Source organism: Danio rerio, chromosome 17 (genome assembly GCF_049306965.1).
Source record: "Danio rerio strain Tuebingen ecotype United States chromosome 17, GRCz12tu, whole genome shotgun sequence".
Taxonomy (NCBI): domain Eukaryota; kingdom Metazoa; phylum Chordata; class Actinopteri; order Cypriniformes; family Danionidae; genus Danio; species Danio rerio.
Window position 1 is genome coordinate 40,071,911 of NC_133192.1, and position 25,230 is coordinate 40,097,140.

The 25,230-nt window shown below is 33.3% G+C and overlaps 1 protein-coding gene across 2 annotated transcripts in view; it reads left to right on the forward strand.

Moving 5' to 3' along the window:
- Positions 1-25,230, forward strand: part of slc25a21 (solute carrier family 25 member 21) — a 203,162-nt gene that overhangs the window by 173,787 nt on the left and 4,145 nt on the right. For both annotated transcript variants that reach the window (NM_001076632.1, XM_068214456.2), the window contains 5 exon segments: positions 774-840; positions 3,168-3,227; positions 9,548-9,655; positions 9,758-9,922; positions 20,864-21,045. In NM_001076632.1, the coding sequence (NP_001070100.1) occupies positions 774-840; positions 3,168-3,227; positions 9,548-9,655; positions 9,758-9,922; positions 20,864-21,045 (582 nt within the window).

The following is a 25,230-nucleotide window of genomic DNA, read 5'->3' on the forward strand; positions in this document are numbered from 1 at the left end:
AACTTTTTTTTTTTTTTTTTTTTTTGAATATCTTGTTTTGTGTTCAACAAAAGTCATAAAAGTTTAGAACAGAGAATCCCAAACTAGGGCCCGCTGGCCAAAGATGGCCCATGGTTGCCTTTGATTTGGCCCACCATCCCATCTGAGAAGAGAGTAAGAACAATAATGTTGGTTTAGAGACTGTCATTTCATATTTTACTAAATCTTTTATTTGTTTGTTTTATTGTTCTGAAAATCGTAAAAAAATGTAATCTTTTCATTTAAAATTAATCAGATTTATTTTAAAATGTGCATACTGTCCACTGACGGTTAGAGGACAACACAGAGACTTTGGTGAGCAAATCAAGGGCAGATTCTGCTTGACTAGTGTATTCAGCATTAAGCTTCAATGTGTAATAAATGGGATTGGTTATGGTTTTGGTTAGGGAGTTATAATAAAAAAAAATTGTTAATACAATGTAAAGCAATGTTTTCCATTTATTGAAAATAATATGAAATGAATTAGGAAATGACCCATGGCAACTTTAATGTAAAATAATTTGCTATATTTATCTTTGGGCAACTGCTCTCAGTGATATTTGGTTTTTGGCCTTTCATACAAAAATGTTTGGGCACCCCTGGTTTATAACCTCTTGAGTGTGAGTACATAGTTAGGAAAGTTTTAGGTGATCCTTTAATGGGCTAAATAAATGTTTAAATGTTGCCTGTTCTTAAATCTTTATTAATTTAATAAGCATCTTAAACTCATAGATTGATGTCTATTTTCTCAACAGGGTCTATGGCTTCTACAAGGGAATCCTTCCCCCCATTTTGGCCGAGACCCCAAAAAGAGCAGTGAAGGTAACAGGAACAGCATTTGACTCCAAGCTTAAACCCATCACTTAAACTATACACACTCTGATCTTTTGCAACCTGGCCTGCAGAGTGTAAACACACACACACACACACACACACACACACAGACCACATATGAATGTCCTCAGCAAAAACACTCATCCCCTCTCTGTGTTTGTCGTCATGCCACATGTGTTTGCTGTTGAAAACTCCCATTATTGACCTACATGGATAGATATTGCTACTGGCCTCACTTCAGTATCATGTATAAACAGTGTGTATATACACGCTTGAGTTTAGATGAGCACTTAGTGTGGCTTTAGGCCATCGGTTATGGGTTCCTCACAATGGCTGTCTGAAAGAAGAGCGAGCCCATTATTTGCTTTCGATTGGTAGACTTAACATGCTTTAACAGTTTAACTGAAAAAAATCTTCACCTGACATGGAAATTCTGTCATCATGTAGTCCTTCTCATGTCATTCAAGTTGTTTGAATGACACTCTTAAAAATAAAGGTTAGTGCTACAGAACCAAGCCCAAATGGCGCATTTATACAGTTTAGTAACCATATTGTGACTCACAATACGTCTAACTATAACATAACAAGGTTTTAAAATTGTTTCTTTATAAATACAGTCATGTCTGCTAATTATATCATTGTATAATGTGTTATGAACATGTTTAATCTGAAATATGTTACTAATAAGTATTAATAATACTATTATAAATGTGGCGATAAAACTGTAATTAAGAAAAATGAAAGGTTTTGTTGTGTCTTTTTAGATATTTTTAAAGAACAGACGTTTATTGAACTGTTATGCATTATAAATGCAGCTGTTATTTATTATGAGCACGAACTTCATGGAAAGTGTTGCCCTGTTTCTCATGGAACCTGAGATTGTTTGTTTATGAAATTGCGATGAATGTGATTTGGCATTCTGCAAAGTAGTCTACATGCAGTTAGTTCAGCATAACCTAAGTATTCTTTAAGCTTTTGTCAAAGAGATTAAAGATTTAATCTGCTGTTTGCTGAAATCTTCCCTTTTTAGTGTAGGTGCAGTCACCAGATTATTGACTGATATGTGAATGTATCATCCAGAGTGAACTAGAACAATAAAAACTCTCTAAACAATCTTTAGCTCTCTTAACTAAAATCCTTGTATCTTATAATATTCTGTTAGTTGGTTCAGAAATGAACAATGTTTTTTTTTTTCAAATTAATTTATTTTATTTTATTGTATTTTATTATTTTTTATTTAGTTTTATTTTAATTTGTTTTACTATATTTTGTTTTATTTTTTAATTTAATTTAATTTAATTTAGTTTAGTTTTATTAAGTTTTATTTTATATGATTGTATTTATTTTTATTAGTTTTTTGTTTTGTTTTTGTTTTATTTTGTTTTATCCATTTATTTATTTTTGATTTATTTTTTATTTTTTTAACATTTTTATTTTTTATTTTTTTTTTTAGTTCTATTTTTTTCATTTAATTTATTTTAATTTGATTTGGTTTTGTTTTATTTTATTTTACTTTGATTTATTTTTTTTATTTTATTTTGTGATATTATATTTAGTTTTTTATTTAGTTTAATTTAATTTAGTTTATTTTATTTATTTTTATTTATTTTTGTTTTATTTAGTTTTTTGTTTTGTTTTGTTTTATTTAGTTTTGTTTAGTTTTTATTTAAATATGCATTTCCATATATAAAAATAATTTTGTCGATTTAATTTAATGCAGATAACAAAATCTCTTCTTGATCTGTTCTTCAGGGTAAAAAAAAAAAAAACACTTTTGTAAAGACTTGAAATATAGGGCACAAGTTGGTGCTACATTTATCATTTTGGAGCTTGACAGCTCCAGTCCTCACTCACTTTGTACTGAAAAGAGTGGCCGGGACATTTTTCAAACCACCTTTTGTACTCCACAGAATAAATAGTCATAAGGATTTGCAATGACATGAGAATGAGTTTAAAAAAAAAGAGTATCCTTAAATAGTGATCCATGAATCCACCTGACGCTCCACATCTGGTGCTTTAAACCAACTGAACAGCATATCTACAGGCCCTGGCCTCCATCAGTCTTGCTGGATGTTTTATTATCTAATATCTGTCAAGCCGAGCGATGCTTAACTTAATATAAAGAATTCTACTCTGCACTGCTAGTCATCTATGTGGGTATTTCTGTTTGCGCAGTGTCATGTTGACAGCTCGAGTGTTCTCATTCACTACAGTTGAGCTGTGTTTGCTCAAGGTGTGAGCATTCATCTTGTCTGCGTGCATTTTGCGTCTGAAAACACTTCCTGACAAGTTATCCTGATCTCTTTTTTTCGCAGTTTTTTACCTTTGAGCAGTACAAGAAGCTGTTGAGCTTTACTTCTTTATCGCCCGGCATGGTAAGTCATCTGATATAAGACACTGTACACACAATCACATTCACAGTCAAGCCAAGCACTCTCCTCATTACATGGCATTCTGGCAGAGAGTGCGAGCTGTAATCGAGACGAATGCTGCTCAGCCAGGCGTATGAGAGATCGCCCATTACTTAGACAGCAGTCTGTCAGTGTGGCAGCAGGCTTGATGGCTGAGCCCAGCGGCGGATCTCGCGTCTTCAGCCTTAAAACCTCCACCTGCCTTATCAATCACACCTGTCTCCGCCTTCTCCAGCTAGAGATGTCAATCCACACACACAGCCCACAGGCACAGGGAACAGAAGAGTGATGTGTGGAGTGTGTGAGAGTGAGTGTGGCAAGCCGTTTAGACGTAGATTCATTCAAGGCTTGTGAAGTCTTCAATTTCATTGACATTTTCAGAAGTTAAAATAAATTTAAAAATTAAGTAAAGCTTTTTTTAAATGAATTTTAATCCAGAATTTAAAATTTGAATTCAAATACACCATAATCTGTTTTTGTTGAAAAAACTTGACATTAACAACACAACAAAACTTGTCATAAATCTGGAATAAACATGACTGTCTTGGGGTCATTATAATCATGTCAAAGATATTTTTTTCTGATCACTTTTTTTCCAATAGAACAAACAATTGTTTTTAAAACTTGTGTTTAAAATTGTCAAGTTATTTTATAAAAGCATCATTAATATTTACAGACATCACCTATATTGGCTACTGTTAACACCAATTTATTGATTACATTTGCTCTGCATCCAAGGACCAGTTGTTTAATACATGATAACTTGTTTTGTACTTGATATGCTCAACTGAAATAAATAGTTTATTTAAATAAATTAGTCTTAAAATTATAGGTGGGCATAGGTTATTTTTTTTTTAATCTAGATTAATCTAGACTATTATCGGAATCAATCTAGATCAATCTAGATTAAAATGGCTCATTTGAATTCTGCCAAAGGCATTCAGAATATGTGTGCTACCCAAATAATAAGTCTTTGAGAACGGGTTTCTCAAGCCAGGTGGCGCATTAGACCAGTTGCTCATCTCCTGTTTCCAAAATGCGTCACAAACAGCTTGAGAAACTGTTCTACTGTGATAATTAGTGATAAAAAAAAATGATGTTCAATAAGATGTACTTGTGTTTACTAACTGTTTATTTAGTTAAGAATACATTTTGAACTGTAGGCCTACATAAGCTCAAAACAGCGCTTTTTGATTACCTTAATTCCAGTCATAACTGAGCTAAACAGAAATGGAATTAAGACATGTGGAGTATGCAGATATTAGTGGATTTATTGAAGTAAACACAGCGATCAACCTATTACCGTCATGTAGGACTTTTCACCATATTTTCCGACAAGATCCACACACGCGTCTGTCATTAAAGGAACGCACACACACACACACACACACACACACACACACACACACACACACACACACACACACACACACACACACACATCGCAAAATGCGGAAGTTTTATTTAATTTTTTTTCCATTTGGTGTGCGTTATTAAATTCCATAACACTCTCACCAGTCCTTACTCCTTTTTTTTTCATCTAATACCCCAGTTTGTCATGGGGCCATGAATGAAATGTTCACTTTGAGAATAGATTAACGACGATATATTTTTTTTATTGCCCGATAAGAGTCTCACGTTAACGTGCCTATAACAGCCCACCACTGCTTGAAATACCTCCTTTTCATGTAATTTCCTGTTAACATGTGCTAGTTTTTGCTTTATGTTAAAATCTATTTGTGTTTAGGTATTATAACAAATTAAGTCCTAACAACTATATAGCTATTAAAATGGTTTGAGGAAACTGATTGCGGCAAACCCTTTAAGTTGACCAACTTTGTTTGGACTCGATTCGTTTAAGTTAACGGAACTCAGATTTGATAAGTGAACATAAAATCTTTAAGTTACTTATACTCTAAATGTTTGATGATATTAATTCAAATAGAATAAGTGAAGATGATTCAGTATATATAATTTTACAGTACTCAAACCATTTGGTTTTAAAACTCAAACAGTTTGCTGCAATTGTTTTCCTCAAATGGGTTTTACAGTGTATTGAACTGCAGGTTAAGTATGTTTATATAATAACTTTACCTGTTTAAAGCTATCAGTTACTAGTTAATTAGTTAAAGTTATTAGTAATTAATACATTTATGGTAACTAATTATCTTAACATTTCCGAATTTGATTGTAATGCAATCATCTGCACCTTTTGTAAAGCTGTTTTGAAACAATAATTATTGTGAAAATGCTATACAAATAATGTTGAATTGAATTGATATTCAATTTGTACCACTGTAGTCAAGAAACATATTAATGACACTGTTATAAAATGTATGATACAGTTATGACCTTGTGATTATCATGTTTATGACAGGTTTTGTTTGTTTGTCAAGTTGTCACAACAAAGACATCACAAACAATGTGACCTTTGCATTTAAAATATCATAACAGAGCTAATGACACTTAATGACAGTCATCATAAGCATGCATAAAATCTCATACATTCATGACGTGTCATGTTATATTTAGAAAGGTTTCATGACGGTGAAACACCCCTTCAAGTAGTGTCATCACACTTTAAAATTGCTTTCTGTAAATTGAGTTTTCAGCATTTTGTAATTCATGTTTTTCCCACTTATTTATCCTTTTGAATTGCATTATGGGACATTGATCTTTGCATTAAGAGATTTTCATGTTGAAAAGTTGACTTTTATTGAAATTTTAATAGTAATAGTAATATATTTTCTGGGTTGGTGTTTTAAAATACAGTCCAAAAACAAGCTGGCAGTGCATTATTTCTCTATATATATTATTTCTTAAACAATATATATTGTCTCAAACTACTCAAATATCATGAAAAGTCTCTTTGTTAAACCTGCAGAGATGATTTTTCTAAATCAAAAGTGGACAAAGCAGAGATAAAAATCCCACTATACAATTCACAACCATAAATAATAAGAAAACACCTGTAAAACTAGCAGAAATTTAGTTCTTGATAAATTTAGTACAAGTAAAATTTCAGATATCAAGAATTACACTTATTTTCCTATCTGAAATTAAATTACTGATATAAATTCAATTGCTGTGAGAAATAATCTCATTATTGATATCAAGAATTACCATTCTTGCTAGTATAAATGTAATTCCTGATATAGAAAATGTGATTACACTGCAAAAATCTCGTTTCAAGTTCAAATATCTGAAAAAAATCTTAAATCAAGATGTGTTTTCTTGACAAGTAAAAAATATTGTCTTGTTTTAGAAATAATTTGTCAAAATTAAGAGTCTTTTTCTTAAAACAAGTAAAGTAATTTGCCAATGGGATAAGCAAAATCATCTTATTTCAATACGAATACACACATCTTTTGCTTACCCCCTTGGCTGATTGTTTAGCTTGTTTTGAGGAAGAACGCTTATTATTTCTGAAAACAAGAATAGTTTTTACTTGTACATGATGCTTCTTAATTGAAGAACTTTCACATATTGGGACTAAAACAAGACAAAAATTCTAATCAAGAAAGCATTACTTAGCAAAAAAGCAAAAAATCTAATTACCAAGAATTGGCAATCAATGTTTTAAATGTTGCCATTATTGATATCTACTAGTGGATAAAAAAATAAAATGCATTTATAACAGTCAAACTGGCTTGCCATATGTAAGTGAATTCAAGCGAGTGATTGAGCCATATATTTAGCTGAAACAACTGTATGATTGATGAAGACGTGTGCTGAAATATGACAAATAAGAAATGGCTGCCTTTGTAAACACGGTCAAGGAGATGTCCGGTTTTCAGAAACAAAATGAGTAATGAGGCGCACACACTGTCTTGTATTGTATGCACAAGCATGTATACATGCTATGCAATCAGATGTGCATAAAGTGCAAATGTGCGAGTGTAGTGATCTCACACACACACACACACACACACACACATGTGCGTGCACATTTGGAAGGTATTAATTGAGGGTGTGGGTGTGTACGATCCCCAGCTCACCTTATGCAAACACACTCAAACATCTCCTTTGTCACTTTTAAAGTAGGCCTGAAGCCTGCTGACATACGGGTCAAGTGCTTGAATGCAGAGTCACTAATCATAAAGTAAAAATTAACCGCATATTATTTTGAAGCAACATTATTCTATTCAAGCTTATTGACTAAAATATGTTTTGACGAAAGAAGAGATGGACGATTCACCATTAAAGTGACTAAACAGTGAGTATTTTTAAAATAAGAATTTATTTTAAAAATCTTTGAAACATAAAAGCCACTTTTTTAAATGATTCTGATTCACTTCAGGGTTGGAAAGTTGAAGAAATAGTGTTTTTATAAATGTAGGTATTAAGAGTGACATTCAGATGAATCGCCTAAATTTGTCAGCCGCTATTTTGCTGTTTTACTCTAAAAACATTTTGACAAGTTTTTTTTATAAATAGTAAATTCTATTGTGTTGAAATTTAAACCAGTATCTTTTTTGCATTTTTATTCTATATACTTGTATGCCACTGGCCATTAAACCAGGGGTTCCCAAACTTTTCAACTCACGACCCCCAAAGTAACAATGCCAATGTCAGACGACCCCCAATGTTGGTTATAAATATAAAAAAACTTGCACACTATGGCACACTATAGTATATATATATATATATATATATATATATATATATATATATATATATATATATATATATATATATATATATATATATATATATATATATATATATATTTTTTTTTTTTTTTTTTTTTTTTTTTTTTCAGAAAGTTTAACCTGGTGCTATAAAATCTATGTGCTGCATCTGACGCTATTGCTGTGTCTTCAATACAACATAATCACTCTAGTGGTTGCAAAAAAAATCGAAAGGCTAATGACTTCTGATGTAACTTCTGTAGGTTAATAAAATGAAATAATCACCAAGTGAATTCACCAAGCGATACTGTACAAATATTCATATTTTAATAGGTACAAGTCAGAATATGTATACATATGAATAAATGACTAGGCTCCTTCTGTCAGAATTGTTGAACATCTGCCTGGTCGGTCTCTTTGGTCATCAAACCAGAGATTGTTATGTATCAGTCGAGGCTGAAATGCAGGGCTGATAGTTCTTTCGCAGTAGCTGGTCCTAAATTGTGGAATGCTCTGCCCCTCCGCATTAGATCTATATGATTTCTGTCTGTTTTTAAATTTAGGTTAAAAACGTATTAAAATTATGTATTAAAAATTTTGTATCATAAAATGTGTCATGTTTGTTTCATTTATTGTTATTTTAAACAAAATCATTATATATTTGACATAGAAAAAGAATATTTTGCTGATATATTAAAGGACAAAGTTTAAAATCGTAGAAAATGTATTATGTATGTATTATAATTTATGCAATATAATAAACTATATACAATTTACTTATTATTTGATGTATTTAGTATTTCACTTATGATTTGTTTCATTTGTGCATAAATGTAGTTGTTACACTGGATGATTTTTTAACTAATTCCACTCATGTTTTATTTTCACAAAAAGTATTTGACCCATTCATGTACCCAGTTTTACTGAAACTGGTATATTTACATTAAGTTTTCCTGAAAGCTATTTGAAACATTTATGTAGACACTTATAAAGCGGATATAATATTACAGAATGCATGTTTGACACTATATTCTAGTGTAGTAAAGAATCATTCTTTTAGATGTATAATTTATTTTATTGAAAAATAAATCCATAACATATTCATATTGTAAAGTACTAACTGAAATCAAAAACTGTTTTTCATTCAAACACAAAAACTGTGACTAAATAAGCTTAAGCTGGACGTGAAAATGAACACTGCTGTTAATTTGGTGCCATTGTTAATCTGTGAGCATGAAAATATAAAACCTTTTGCTCCTCCAGTCGAGCAGTTATTGCGCCATCTGAAGTCATTTATCTTTGTCCCAGTCATTTTGTCTGAGCCGCTTCATTCATCTCTGATTCCCGTCTGTGTTTCCTTTCTGAAAATGATTGACGACGGCAGTTTTATTCATTCACTCATTCATTCATTTGTGGGTTAAAGTCAAGTTCTGCGTCTATACAAACACGTTCCTGAAAGGCGAAGTGTCACACTAGCATTGTTCCTGTGAGTTATGCCATTTATGTGTGACATTCCTTCAGTGTCGACTGGTCATCTAAAAAAAAAAAATACAGTCTGTTCTGAATTAAACACAAAGGTACTTTCTTTATAGTCTCCGTGTCTTTCTCGTTCGTCATGTGGCTTCATGTTCTCTTGTAATGTAACTCTGCTAGGCTCTGTCTGTGGCTGGCCTGGGGTCAGGGTTAACCGAGGCACTGGTTGTAAATCCATTTGAAGTAGTGAAAGTGAGCCTACAGGCCAACAGGGATTCATTCAAAGTGGTAAGAGGCTGCAGCTGCTAATTGTCATCACGCTATTGTTTTTGGCTTTTGCCTTGTCATAGAGGGTCCTGGTGACGTTGTTTCTGTGTTTCTTCCATGCAGCAACCCTCTACTTTTGCACAGGCCAGAAATATTATAAACACAGACGGCTTTGGTCTCCGTGGGCTTAATAAGGGCCTGACCTCCACGCTAGGACGGCACGGCGTCTTCAACATGATCTACTTTGGTTTCTACTTTAATGTTAAGGATGCCATTCCTGCGAGTCAGGTAAGCAAATTTCAAATTCTTTCATTGATTCACCTTCAGTGTTGTTTAAAATATGAATTATTGTCTTAAATATTTAGCAAAAGGTCTTTCTTTTGTTTTTGTTTCTTAAATGTTTGTATAGAAGAGACATCTTTAGTTCCAGAGTGGACCTTTTGGTGAAAAGATTATTTTTGGCGAATATGTATGGAATCTTTTCTGTCCACAAAAAGGTTCTTTATATTTGAAAAGTGTTTCAGAATATTAAAGGTTTTGTTCAGCCAAAAATGAAAATTCTGTTGTTAACTATTCTCCCTTATGTAGTTCCAATCCTCTGAGACCTTTGTTCATCTGCAGAAGTTAAAGGGATAGTCCACCCAAAACTATACTGACTAGTTACTCACCCTCAAGTGGTTCCAAATTGCTATGAGATTATTTATTTTGTTGATCACTAAAGAAGATATTTTGAAGAATGCTAAAAAACTTAGTCGGGAAAGCAAATACTATGGAAGGCAGTGGTTAAAGGCGTCCTGCTTACTATAAAATATTTTCTTTTGTCGAGAAAGTAAGACTAACAGGTTGGGGACAAATAAAGGCTGAGTAAATGATGATAGAAATGTAGTTTTGGTTGAACTATGTTCTTTAAGATATTTTAGATGAAATCTGAGAGCTCTCTTATCCTATATAGACAGCATTGGTCCAGAAAATTAATCAATTAATTTCAAGCATTGTCAACAATGTGACTTGACTTCAGTCATTCAACTGTAATCATATAAAGCTTCAAGAACACATTTGTGCACTAAAAAAAATATGTAAAAATGACTGTTTACCTTTGTCTACATGTTTATTATGGGCAAATATTTTTATTGTTGTGTGTTGCACTGATGACTGTAATGACATTGTCATACTGTAGTAATCACACACTGTGACCTGAAGGGGAATATAAGACAAAGGTGAACCTAGTTGTTTTTGTAAAGTCCCATAAAATGTTTTGACAATGTTTTTGGTTCTTTTTCTTGAGATGGTTGCTGTCTGTGTAGGGTCAGAGAGCTCTTGGGTTTCATCTAAAATACAAGGGTCAGCAATCAATAACAGAATTTTTGGTGAACTAATCCTTTAATATGTGTTACACTATGAAAAACATTAAATAGTTCCTTTATAAACTGTTCATTTAACTATTTGCTTCTTTGAGGAACCAAAAATGGTTCTACTGTGGCCTTTATTTAGATTTTTTTTTTATTTCTATGAAAAACATTCAAATATTCTACAGAACCTTTTCCTCTACTAAAAAAACTTCTTGTGGGATGGAAGGGTCCTGCAGACTATAGAAATGTTCATCATGTAACCATTTTCAAGAACAATTTAATCTGTAATCAGTTACTGATTTCTAAGTAAGGAATTTCGAAGTAGCACTGAAAGTACAATAAAGTTTGTTCCATATGAATAGAAGTTTTAAAGTCCTGTAAAGCAAACTCAACTCAAGAAATTTGCTGTGTCCCAAAGTTAAAATTTGGTGAGCTTGGCCTGCAAATTCATATTATGTGTGAACAATGAAGAATAAATACATCACAAAATTACCTCTTGGCTGAACTGAAACAAATAAGAAAAAATTAAGAGGAAGAAGTGTGTATGCTATATTTTTAAATTAGGATATATTCAGCCTGATCTTAAAGGAAACACAACTATTTTATGTTTTGTCAGTTTAGTGTCTAATTCATACTAGTTCAGTCGTAGGAAAATGCATGGTTTAAAAAAGGAGGCGTGGCACCCAACCCCACCCCTAAACCCAACTGTCGTTATGGATATGCAAATTCTGCTAAATTGTATGAATGAGATTATGAATGAGATCATAAGAATTAATGCGAATTTGCCACTAAATTAAAAAGTTACGAATGGCCGTGAGATACTGTTGGATATATTAGGTACCACAGAATGTGATGTTATATTATAAACTTCACAGTGTACATCTAGTCCATTTTATGTGTTTGTTTATCTCCACGTTTTGCCGATAGAATCTGAGAATCCTTTTCTTTTTATGTGATCTTTTCAACATATGGTTAGTGACACAGTTGATATTAAAAACATATATAGGCGATTTTATACCCAAGCAAAAATGAATGTTGAATTTTTAATGAATGCATTTCCTGTCAGGGAGCAAATTCCATTTATATTGCATGCATATTTCATCTAGTTATTTATGATGCATAAAGAACTGTATTTATCTGCCATGTGTTACATGAGTAAACCACTTTCTTAAAACTCTTAGTTCAAGCTTTACAACTACAATGGAGTAATGCAGCTTTTCCACCTATACTTTAGAATTTGTTCTGGTTTTTATGAGCAAAATAAATCATACATTTTTACTATGATTTACCAAAGACAGCCACAAAAATGACATTCTACTTAGATAGCAAAGAAAATAAGTCATATCGTCACCTTAGAATTATAAGGTTCTATCTAACCTTTTTTTTGTCAAAATTTAGTTATTTACAAATTCTTATTAAATGACAACTTATTTACATTATGTCATGTTTTTTTTATAAGTTGTTTACATTTTAAGTCTTTTTATTTAAAAAAAACAAAAAAGGTTTTTTTTACAAAGTTGAACTCTTGCTTGGCTCTATAAGGTTCTTTCTGCATGTGAGCCAATCAGCATTTTTAATGTACGCACGAGGACCAATCAGGATCGGCTTTCTTTGTCAGACTGCTCCATTGAGAACGGGAAACACCAGAAAGGAAAAATCACACAAGATCAGAGTCGACTAAATAATGCCGCACCACGCAAAACTGAGATGTGTGTAATGTGATGATTTAAAAGCATTTCTTGACATTGAAATTCATTCATTTTCTTATCGGCTTAGTCCCTTTATTAATCTGGGATGCGACCCATCACTGGGAAACACCCATACACACTCATTCACAAACATACACTATGGCCAATTTTAGCTTACCCAATTCACCTGTAACGAATGTCTTTGGGCTTGTGGGGGAAACCAGAGCAATCCCACACCAACACAGGAAGAACATGCAAACTCCACACAGAAATGCCAACTAATCCTGCCGAAGCTCGAACCAGTGACCTTCTTACTGTGAGGCGATCGTGCTACCCACTATGCCACCGCGTCACTGACATTGAGATGAAATGTTAAATTTTACATTGTTGAAAAAGAAATGAATATTTAAAAAATGTATTTATTAAATGTGAAATATATTTATTCGTTTACATATAATCAGTGAAACACTTTCAGTGTTTATTAAACTCATTTGGACATTGTCTGTTTCTTTTAAAGTCTTTCAATTTAATATTAAGCCTTGAAGGGTAAATACTTAATTTAATTAATAAGGCATATAATTTAATCAATGTCATTCAATAATTCATATAAAGCATAAAATGCAATCAATACTAACATATTAATTAGATAAAACTAACATCTGCACAAGAAAAAAAAATATTTAGCACATTTATTTTTATATATAAAAAATATTTAGGACATATATTTATTCTTGAGAAGTAATGCTTCAATGAATGATCTGCCACATAGAACCTTATAATCCCAAGTGGAAAATGCCTTTTCAGAATGAGAAGCTTCTTTCTGCATTTACCGTGGTTTATTTACTCCAATTTGCTAATGTAAGAGAACTTTAATAATTTACATTTAGAGAACCCTTAAGGTCTCTGTCATGTTAATGTATGAAAGACAAATGTTACACACATATTGTTTGCTATATGGAATCCAAAACCTCAATATCTCAAAATCCTTTAGAACGCAGATAGAACCTTATAATTCTAAGGTGATGATATTTAGAACAAAAATCATTTGATGACTAAATAAAAGACTCACCCAAAAATAAATATATGACATATATATTTTAAATATTTATTTATTTATTTATTTATTTTCCTGTTGGAAACTGGAAAACATAGACTTCCATAGTACTTGTTTGTTCCTACTATAGATGGTAATGGATAGTGGTATTCAACAAGAGAAAAAAAAGAAGAAGAAAAAAGGTTCGGATTTTGTCAAGGGTGAGAAAATTATGAAATAATCTTTATTTTTGGTTGAACTATCCTTTTAAGAATAACAATGCAGCCCTAAAATACTAATTAATTGTCATTTTAAATCATTATACTCCACCACTACCCTTCAAACCTAGGTTTTAGCCGTTTTTCTATCAAAAAGGTAATCATTTACAATTTAGTATGATCACTTATACTTTTACATATTAAAATAAGTACAGAATTTTGTAGCATGTTGTTCAGTGTTGCCAGATTAGGCTGTTTTGAATTTGATTGTAGGGTAAAACATGGCATAGGCAGGTGAACGACATTTAGGGCGGTTTTAAAACGTAAATTTTACATGCACCTTATTTAACAAAACATAACTGTGTGCTCCTAATCCATTCAGTTAGTAGTGACCAGAGCATAGCGCAAACTGCACAGGCCCACCTGCAAGAGGAGTTGAAGGAAAGTTGTATCAAAATCTCCCCAGACAAACCTGTCTCACCTTCATGTGTACGCACATCACACAGTGCCTGCAGTTAAACTCACAGCGGTTTATCATAACACTTATTGTTTTGTTTTTTTTTACCTGCAAACAAACATAGAAGAGTTGCATGATTGACAAGCCGCACCTAACTATGTTCAAAAGATTTTAAAACGCCAAATGAGATGAATATATTTATTAGCCGAAAAGAAAATGAATTATTTAATCTAACATTTTGGCAGGTTTTGGACAGCTTTTAAACAACAATGGCATAACTGATGGCCACACTGATGTTGTTTCTTTAATACAGATATAACTTATTGTACTGAATGAGGATAAATATTTTGTTCGCCCTTATTTTAACATTTCACTTTGACATAATGCATATGACACATTAAAGCAGACCTTTTGCTTGCATTTATGCTCATAAATAAAATCATTTTTGTAAATGTATTTATATGAACAAACCAAAATTTAGACAACTCATCTTATTTATTTAATTTTATTTTCAAATACATTAACATTACAATATAATATCAGGAAAATATGGTAAAGTCTGCACAGAAAATAACATCTGAACAGACAAAAAAAGAAAAGTAATCATAAACATCAATCGAAAAAAAGAACAAACGTCTCATCTTTGATGCATCTTCCAAAACTTTCGATTTGAGATGCGCGACCAAAAGTAAGATGAAATGAAGAGTTGACTTTTCAAACACATCCACAAGCTGATGAGCCGATAAATATCTGTGTCTTAGCAAATGAAAGCAGGGATCAGCCAAGCACATTAACAGAAGGAGAGAGAGAGAGAGAAAGAAGAGGGAGGAGGAGAGGAGCTGCTAAGATAAACCTCACTAATACCTTCCCTGTTTGCTCTCCATCACATCCTCAAAGGTTCAGATTACACATCCGGCAGGGCTCAACTCCCAAACAAAAGTTAATTTTGTTTAATGGAAACGTTACCGTACGCCTGTTCCACATGTATAAACTGGAGCATTAGATTTACTCAAATGAACTAATTGGAAGCAGACTGAGGTATTTGTTGGGGAAGGGGGGGGGTTTACAGTTGAAGTCCTACTGAAGATTTGTATTCCCCTTTCAGCTGGTGCTAGAATCGGCATTGCTAAGAAGCCAAAAACCTCCAGCGCTCAATCGTATGCTCAAACTCTGATTTCACTGTCCAATTTTTACATATCTCAAAAGCAGATCTGGCTTTTTACTCTGAACTTCTACTTTTTTCCCTCAAATAAGTCACTCATTCTTTCTGGAGCAATCTTTCTCCATTGCTTTCAAGCCATCAACCATCACAGATCTGCATTTCAAAGAACGTTTGCATTAAAGCTCATGGAAAAGTGTGCTGCAGATGTAATATCACTGAAGAGAGTGTTTGGTGTGGATTTTACAAATTAGTTTTCTTTGCTCACCGAGGCTCCACCTTTAATGCGGTGGGACGTTCGCTTGAGCTGTTGATGCTGGGTGTCCTTCTGGGCTTCTGTCATTTGTAAAAAATATCCTGGCCAATTAGATGTCTTGGTTCGTGCTTCTTTTAGGTACAGTATTACACCAGTGTCGAGTCGCAGACCAATTAACCAAATTGTCCCCATATGCCTCCCAGTCTGCCTGCATGAACTCGGTTTATAAATCCTCTCCCAAAGTTTGCCCTCGGTCACGTGACCTGTTTTGTCCAATCGTAGAGCCTCGTGAAGAACCAGTCTGTGCCCCCGCTATACCATAAAATGATCTGGGTTTTTCAATTCCAGGTCTGCTATTTCATCTTTGGCTGCTTCTTTCACTTGCTTGTTTTTTTTTTCTCCTTCCATCTGCATTTTCATATCTGGGGTTATTAGTTGCTTTATCTGCTTTACGTTGCGTCTGTGTTTGGTTATTTGCATTTTCCGATCAAGTAGAGTGTTATCGCAGAGTTTTGAATATATGACCCTAGCTATAAAACTGTCAGCAGAAAGTTGTCGTTTTATTGGTCATTAATGGAATAGTCCCCTAATAGTGCACGAGCAATCAACTGCACTACTTCAGTTATTTCTTTTGCAAAAGCAAATCTCAGAGGTACAACAAGGTTTGTCTGTAAACGTTAAAATGTTCCCTGTTTTATTTATAAAGTAACATGATGTAAATACTATTCATTCATTTTCTTTTTGGCTTAGTCTTCTTATTAATCAGGGGTCGCCACAGCGGAATGAACCACCAACTTATCCAGCATATGTTTTACACAGCGAATGCCCTTCCAGCTGCAACCCAACACTGGGAACAATCATATATATAAAAAAAATATTTAATTTGATGTTTCCTATACAGTAATTTAATATTTAATGGTATTTATTATTTAAAATATGCATTTGAATATAGTATCTTAGATCATTTGTTGTGTTTTTGTATTTTCTATACTTTATAGTTTATCTTTTATATGTCTGTTTGAATTCTATTTTTAAGAACATTTAATATATTAAATTAGGGGCGACGCGGTGGCGCAGTGGGTAGCACTGTTGCCTCACAGCAAGAAGGTTGCTGGTTCTTGCCTTGGCTGGATTATTGCGGTTTCTGTGTGGAGTTCGCATGTTGTCCTCTTGTTCACATGGGTTTCCACCGGGTGCTCTGGTTTTCCCACACAAGTCCAAAAACATGCTAAAGGTGAGTTGATTGAACAAAATTGTCCGTAGTGTTTAAGTGTGTGGATGAGAGTGCATGGGTGTTTTCCAGTAATGGGTTGCGGCTGGAAGGGCATTTGCTGTGTAAAACATATGCTGGATGGGTTGGCGGTTCATTCCGCTGTGGTGACCCCAGATTAATAAAGGGACTAAGCCGAAAAGAAAATGAATGAATGAATGAATTATACATTAAATTAAACTGAAAGAACTATCTGAAATATAAGTTTATAAATACACTGTATATATCTATTTATTTATTTGTAAATTTTATCAGTTAACATTATTTTAGATTAATTTAGTTCATTTTATTTAAGGTAGAAAATGGTAAACTAATAAACAACACTCCTGTATTTATTTGACATTACATCACATTTAAAGTCAGGTTTACATCTGAATGTACAGACTATTCCTTCAATGCATATTTCACATCTTTAACAATTACGAAAGTTTACTATTGTTTGTGTCTTTTATTTATAGCAAATATATAATATTGCTAAATGTGCTGGTCATCATTAATTCTAAGCCAATCAAACTCAATAATTGAAATGAAGTCATAACCTCTCTCTCTTTCTTTCTGTAAACACACAATCTAGGGACACGGTTTTCAGTGACGAAAAGTAGGAAGTTCCCATGTTTACTAAAATATTTCAAATAAAATAAGAAATTAAAGTGTACTAAAATAGTTGCAATAGGCAGCACGGTGGCGCGGCATATAAACAATTATTACAGTTGTAAAGTGATTATATAATACACATGCATATATATATACACACACTTCAACTCATTCATTCATTCATTCATTTTCTTTTCGGCTTAGTCCCTTTAATAATCTGGGGTCAGCGAAATGAACCGCCAACTTATCCAGCATGTTTTTACGCAGAGAATGCCCTTCCAGCTGCAACCCATCTCTGGGAAACATCCATTCACACCCATTCACACACATACACTATGGCCAATTTAGCTTACCTATACCACGTCTTTGTACTTGTGGGAGTAACCAGAGCACGCAGAGGACACCCACGCGAACGTGGGGAGAACATGCAAACTTCACACAGAAATGCCAACTGACCCAGCCAGGGCTCGAACCAGCGACATTCTTACTTTGAGGCGACAGCACTTCCTTCTGCGCCACAGCATCGCCCCACGTTATATATATATATAGTTGAATCAGAATTATGTTTAACAATGATGTTTAACAGAGCAAGGAAATTTTCACATTATTTTATATAATTTTTTTCTTCTGGAGAAAGACTTATTTGTTTTATTTCGGCTTATTTCGGCAAGTTTTTTATTTTTTCTGTTTAACGGAGAGAATTTTTTTCAGCACATTTCTAATAATAATAGTTTTAATAACTCATTTCTAATAATGGATTTATATTCTCTTTACCATGATGACAGTAAATAATATTTTACTTGATATTTTTCAAGACACTTCTATACAGCTTAAAGTGACATTTAAAGGCTTAACTAGGTTAATTAAGGTAAATAGGCAGGTTAGGGTAATTAGGCAGGTTATTGTATAACAATGGTTTTTTCTGTCGGATATCGAGAAAAAATATAGCTTAATGGGGCTAATAATTTTGTCCCTAAAATGGTGTTTTGAAATTAAAAACTGCTTTTATTCTAGCCGAAATAAAACAAATAAGACTTTTTCCAGAAGAAAAAATATTCTCGGACATACTGTGAAAATTTAATAAACACCATTTGGAAAATATTTAAAAATGGAGAAAAAAATTTGAAGGGGGCTAATAATTCTGACTTCAACTGTATATATATATATATATATATATATATATATATATATATATATATATATATATATCCTTGTTTTTCTTCCTGCGTCAGGTCAGTAGACGGACTAAAGTCCAGTTGAGATGAAGCATCGAGCACACTAACTGTATTTTAGGGAACTGATTGATATTGATACTTGGGTGGAAAAGGAGTTATTTCTATCTAGGGCAACAAGGTGTTGTATGACTAACCTAGATAGAGTTCCTGACCCCTGTTTGAAACTAGTGTTGTTCTAAATCAAGTGTACATGGGAAACCATGAGCTTGGCTAAACCAAAATTATTATAGAGAACAGAAGTCAGTTATATTTATAATAATGGCCATGACCTGATTAGAAACAATATTGCCTTTAACTCAATTATGTAAATCTATGGGGACTAATCACAAATACTTTAGAATAAGCAAGAATAGAAATGGCCATCTAAAAGTATTAGTCAACTGCTGAGACTGCTGAGAGTGTGACCATAAGGGACCCCACCGGCCGAGGTGATTCCTCTGAGTGACATGAGCACCCGAATGAACAAATGTAATAGTTACAAAGACAAGGTTCAAACATTCATCTAAATTATATTTTGATATAATATTCTTAATGTTTTATAATTGGAGGCAGATATAATGAAAGATAAATATATTAACATTCTTAACTACCTCATATTAAATATGTAGTCAGATATGAGTAAATTTAAAGAAATTCAACATTGTGTACTGGAAAGATTGAACACCCACTGAACTTTCATCCAGCAGTAGACACCTTCACTGGGCCGACTGGCTTGACCCTACAGTCTGTAATATCTCACAGTCTGTCCTATTTTAGCCCTTTAAACACACTGTAAAAATGTTTGTGAATTAACCTAAAATGTAAAAATGACACAGTAAAAATATGTACCTGTTTAACAGTAAGTTTCCTTATTATATACAGTAAATAACCTTAGAACTAGTTTTTGTCTGTGTAACAAAGTTAAGTTGTGTAGATATTAGTGCTTTAAAACATTGATCACTGACAAAAAAATTTACAAAATATGGTAATTTACCAATTACGTTTCCATGTTTAAAATAGTTTACTTCTATAACTACAAAATACGGTAATTTACCAATCACGTTACTATGTTTATAATAGTTGACTTCTGGTAACTATAGCTACAAAATATGGTAATTTACCCATTATGTTACCATGTTTATAATAGTTTACTTCTGGTAACTATAGCTACATAATACGGTAATATACCATTTATGTTACCATGTTTATAATATTTATAATAGTTTACTTCTTATAACTATATCTACAAAATACGGTAATTTACTAATTACGTTACCATGTTTATAATAGTTAACTTCTGGCAACTATAGCTACAAAATACAGTAATTTACCAATTACGTTACCATGTTTATAATAGTTTACTTCTGGTAACTATAGCTACAAAATATGGTAATTTACCTATTACGTCGCCATGTTTATAATAGTTTACTTCTGGTAACTATAGCTACAAAATACGATAATTTACCAATTACGTTACCATGTTTATACTACTTCTGGTAACTATATAGCTACAAAATAGGATAATATACCATTTACATTACCCTATTTATAACAGTTAAATTTTGGTAACCATAGCTACAAGATACAATAATTTACCATTTACATTATCATATTTATAGTAATTAAATTCTGGTAACCACAGCTACAAAATACTGCAATTGACTAAAATTTCATATAGTTTTTTACATTACTATTAACAATTAAATTTCAATTTGTGTGTGTGTTTTTTTTTTATTATTTTTTATTATTATTATTACATTACCTTATTTTTAACAGCTAAATTCTGGTGACCACAGCTACAACATGTGATAATTTAAATATGATTAAAACATTTTTTAGATTACTTTTAACAGTTAAATTTTGTAACCATACCTACAAAATACAGTAATGTACTGTACATTTTACAGATATTTCTTTTTATAGTGCTGCTCAGGTATTCTGCTTTTCTATAATCAGTCCCAGTCATTTCTCTCTCTCTTTCTGTCTGTCAGGACCCTCGGCTGGAGTTCATGAGAAAGTTTGCCATTGGTTTGGTGTCGGGAACGGTTTCATCCTGCGTGAACATTCCTTTCGATGTGGCTAAAAGTCGAATCCAGGGTCCTCAGCCTGTTCCAGGAGAGATCAAGTACCGCAGCTGCTTTCAGAGCATGGCACTGGTGTACCGTGAGGAGGGGTAAGACCTGAGCCACAGCTTCAGGTGTCATAATAGGCTTTAACCAAATCCTAACAGCAGCAGGCTTCACCTGCAACAGAAAGAAATGACACAATATTTTCTACTTATCATTTGCCCATGGGGACAAAAAAGCAAGTTTAAACAACCTCTAAATCTCTATTTATTTGGTCCTTTTGATCTGAAGAACATGATTTAGTAAATTCTAAAAATAAATACTAATTTAGTTTGTGTCATTTCATTTGTCCAGATCTGTGTGAGTGACATAAATTTGATAGATGTAGTTACATAAATATAAAACATAAGTGCAGAAATGTTCCAACCTCTCTCCACAGTTATGCTGTGTCAGGGATACATGGCTATTTTTTCATATGAATTTATTCCAACATACATGATTTAAATTGTTATGCATAAAAACGTAAATGCACATATTCTGTGATGAGCATGTTCTTTAGTTCATACTTTAACATTTATTATGATTTGTATTATTACATGTTATATATGTTTTAGTCGGCAGCTAGCTCTCTGCAACTCTCACATGGTCGCCCACTGAAGCTAAGCAGGGCTGCGCCCGGTCAGTACCTGGATGGGAGACCACATGGGAAAACTAGGTTGCTGCCGGAAGTGGTGTTAGTGAGGCCAGCAGGGGGCGCCCAACCTGCGGTCTGTGTGGGTCCTAATGCCCCAGTATAGTGACGGGGACGCTATACTGCTCAGTGAGCGCTGTCTTTCGGATGAGACGTTAAACCGAGGTCCCGACTCTCTGTGGTCGTTAAAAATCCCAGGATGTCCTTCGAAAAGAGTAGGGGTTTAACCCCGGCATCCTGGCCAAATCTGCCCACTGGCCTTTGTCCATCATGGCCTCCTAACCATCCCCATATTCAATTGGCTGCATCACTGTCTCCTCTTCACCAATCAGCTGGTGTGTGGTGTGCGGTCTGGCGCAAAATGGCTGCCGTCGCGTCATCCAGGTGGATGCTGCACACTGGTGGTAGATGAGGAGATTCCCCCCACTGTGTAAAGCGCTTTGAGTGCCCAGAAAAGCGCTATAGAAATGTAAGGAATTATTATTATTATTATTATTAGTAATATGGTTTTGTGTACTATTAATTAGTTGTTGAAGCTTTTTATAGTTTTAATCCTAATCTTTTTATGGTGGCATCAGGGATTTTTTTTCTCTTATGTGTTTTATAGTTGATGTGTTTGTGTATATAGTTATATTTTATAATTTTATCATTATTACTTGCAAAATAGTTTTTCTATCTATTTTTTCTATAAATAGATTTTCTGCTTATTAATGTGGGGGGAAATACAGCTTTTAATATAAAAAACATTTAGTGTATAATTACAAATAGCAATTATTTGGTTAGTTACAACAATGAGAAATATTTTCTTGCATTCAGCTAAAAAAATGTGTAAATGATTGATTGTTTTCAGTTAAAATACATGTTATTTGAAGAAAATAATAAATATATACGGCGGTTCATTCCACTGTGGCGACCCCTGATAAATAACAAGGTCTTTAAAAGTCTTAAAATTACTAAAATTTCAAAAACAAAATTTTAGGCCTTAAAAAGTCTTAAATTCACTGAAATATTGTGGTGTGGGTCTTAAATCATTTTTAACAGGTCTTCATTTTTTTATGTCTATGTAAAGCTACCCAATCAGGCTAACACCCATACATTTACATAACATTCCATCTCAATAAAGGTTTTAACAAGTGTTTATTTATTAACTCAATTGACCGTTATAGTTTAATTATCTTCTTTAAATAAAATTAGTTTTTAATGTCTTTTTTTCTTACTTGGCCTTTTAAAAAAAATCAGGCTTTTAGCCTGATGTTAGTCTGAAATTTAATTCATACAGGTCTTAAAAAGTCCTGAATTTGACCTGCAAAAACTCTGAAATAAGCGACTAAGCGGAGGGGAGATTAATGAATGAGTATATGAAGAGTTTAGATGCAAAAACCTCAAAAAGCCGTTTAAAATTTCCTTAAAGAATTGGCATTTTCTACACAGTCCTGTGTGTAGGTTCAGTAATTTCAAGTTTATGGCACAGAATATACTCTTTTAAAGGTCTTCAAAATTAAATAACTCAACAATAAACATAGGAGTCTGAGAAAAATGCTTATTTTTGATGGAAATTTCAGATTGCACTTTGTGGTTTTTGCATCTGAAGTCTTTATATATAGCTAGATATTAATACATTTAATCTGCAAGCATGCATTAAATAAAATTATATGACCCCAAATTATTTGCTTTATTGATTTGTATTTAGTAAGTAGTAAAATCATAATTTTAACAATCTTGACTGCATATTAATATCAAAAAGTCCACTCTTAATAACTTACAAACTTTTTACCATTTAATGACAAATAAGAATAAGATCCAAAACTGAAAATTCAGTCATTTCAGTAAACATCTAATGCAATTTCAATTTTGCATTTCAGCATGCAAATCCTGAAATCAACTGACATCCTAATATAACTTGTGTCCATTGACACTGTAAACTTTGTGCTGATTCTGAAATGATCTGGAGTCTCTAATGATGTCAATCAGCATCTCCATGAATTGAGAAGCCTCATGTGATGTTTAAGACAAAATCAGTAGGTTCATGACTTCTCGGATGGTCCGCTCACTCTGTACAAAGGCAACAGCAGCTCATTCCTTATTAAAGACCAGAAACTGGGGCCTTGTGTGTGTTTGTGTGTGTGTGTGTGTGTGCGTGCATGCGTGCGTGCGTGCGTGTGTGTGTGTGCGTGCGTATGTGTGTGTGCGTATGTGTCTGAGTTAAATAGAGACACTGAAGCTGTTTTAGTTTTAGGGGTGCTGAGAGGGTACCCCATCCTGTCCAGCCCTCTAACACGACACAGTCCTGGCTAATTAGTGGTCCCTATGGGAGACGTCGTTAAGCAGGTCCTAACGAGGCGCGCGGCGCTCAGCGGGTCAGTCTAATCAGACAGCGGGGCAGAGAGGAAGTGGCTCAAGCCTTATTAACACCAGCACAAGCAGAGGACATGAGGCTGAGCGCCAGGCGCAATGCCACAGTCCAGCTTGAACACATTAGGGCAGGTACACAAGCTATTAGTGCCCTTTACCTGCTCCAGCATCACACACACATCCCGCCACTGTGGAGTCTAGCCTTTCGTTGTATGCTAAGTATAGGGCTGTACAATAAATCAAACAATTTTGGCCATCAATAATTATTTATTTACAATCATAGATATAAAATGATCATTGTTCCCCATTCTGTCCTTTTTCCAGCGGTGTGCTTTTGTTCCTCTAAAAAAGCAGTTTTCACATGCAAATCAGGAAATTATGTAACGTGTTTCTAAAACCGCTAAAGAGAACTTGTGCTTCCTCAGAAGTGTATCTAACATGGACTCATTGGAAATACGTGCTTCAGCCTACATGTTTGGTGAAACCGCAAAACATTCTTAAACACACGCTTGACTGCAGTTCCTATATAAAACACTATGGGGCAGTACGACGGCAACAACTTTTGTTTCTTTTCACACTAATGATATTTACAGGAACATTTTATCATTTGATTAAACGATTATATTAATGCAATTCTTGGCACAACACCAAATAAATATAACAAAACAATTTAACAGTGTCTATGATTTGTAATTAAATAAGTTTGTCTCACCTATCTGTCTCCATATGAACAACTTTTCTGTTGTGGTCAGTTTGTTCGGTAGCTCACTTTGTCCGATGTTGTAATGCTAAGCGCTTAAATTTTAGACTGATGAAACACCTCCACAAAAGAGTGTTATGTGTTTAAGTAATTAAGTTGCAAAAGACATTTTTACAACGTTATTTACAATAATTAAAATTTACAATTTATTAATTATTAAACATTATGTGGTTGCACTGCCCTTTTCTCATATGTGGGTTTTTGAAAACACTTTATATTAAGTGGCCTTAATTACTATATACTTACACTAGAAAATAGGTACAATATACTTATTGTGTTCTTAAAGTATTGCACTCCACTTCTGGTCATCTTGAAGTGGGATACGGGTAAGGTTAGAGACAGTTCTGGGGATAGGTCAACAGTGTAGTTCTGAATGTAATTACAGCATATAGATGTAAAATAGATTAAAATATTAGTACAGTGTAAAAACATGTATGTACATAATAAAAGCATTGTGCTAAATTATTAATTTCAATGTAAGTACATAGT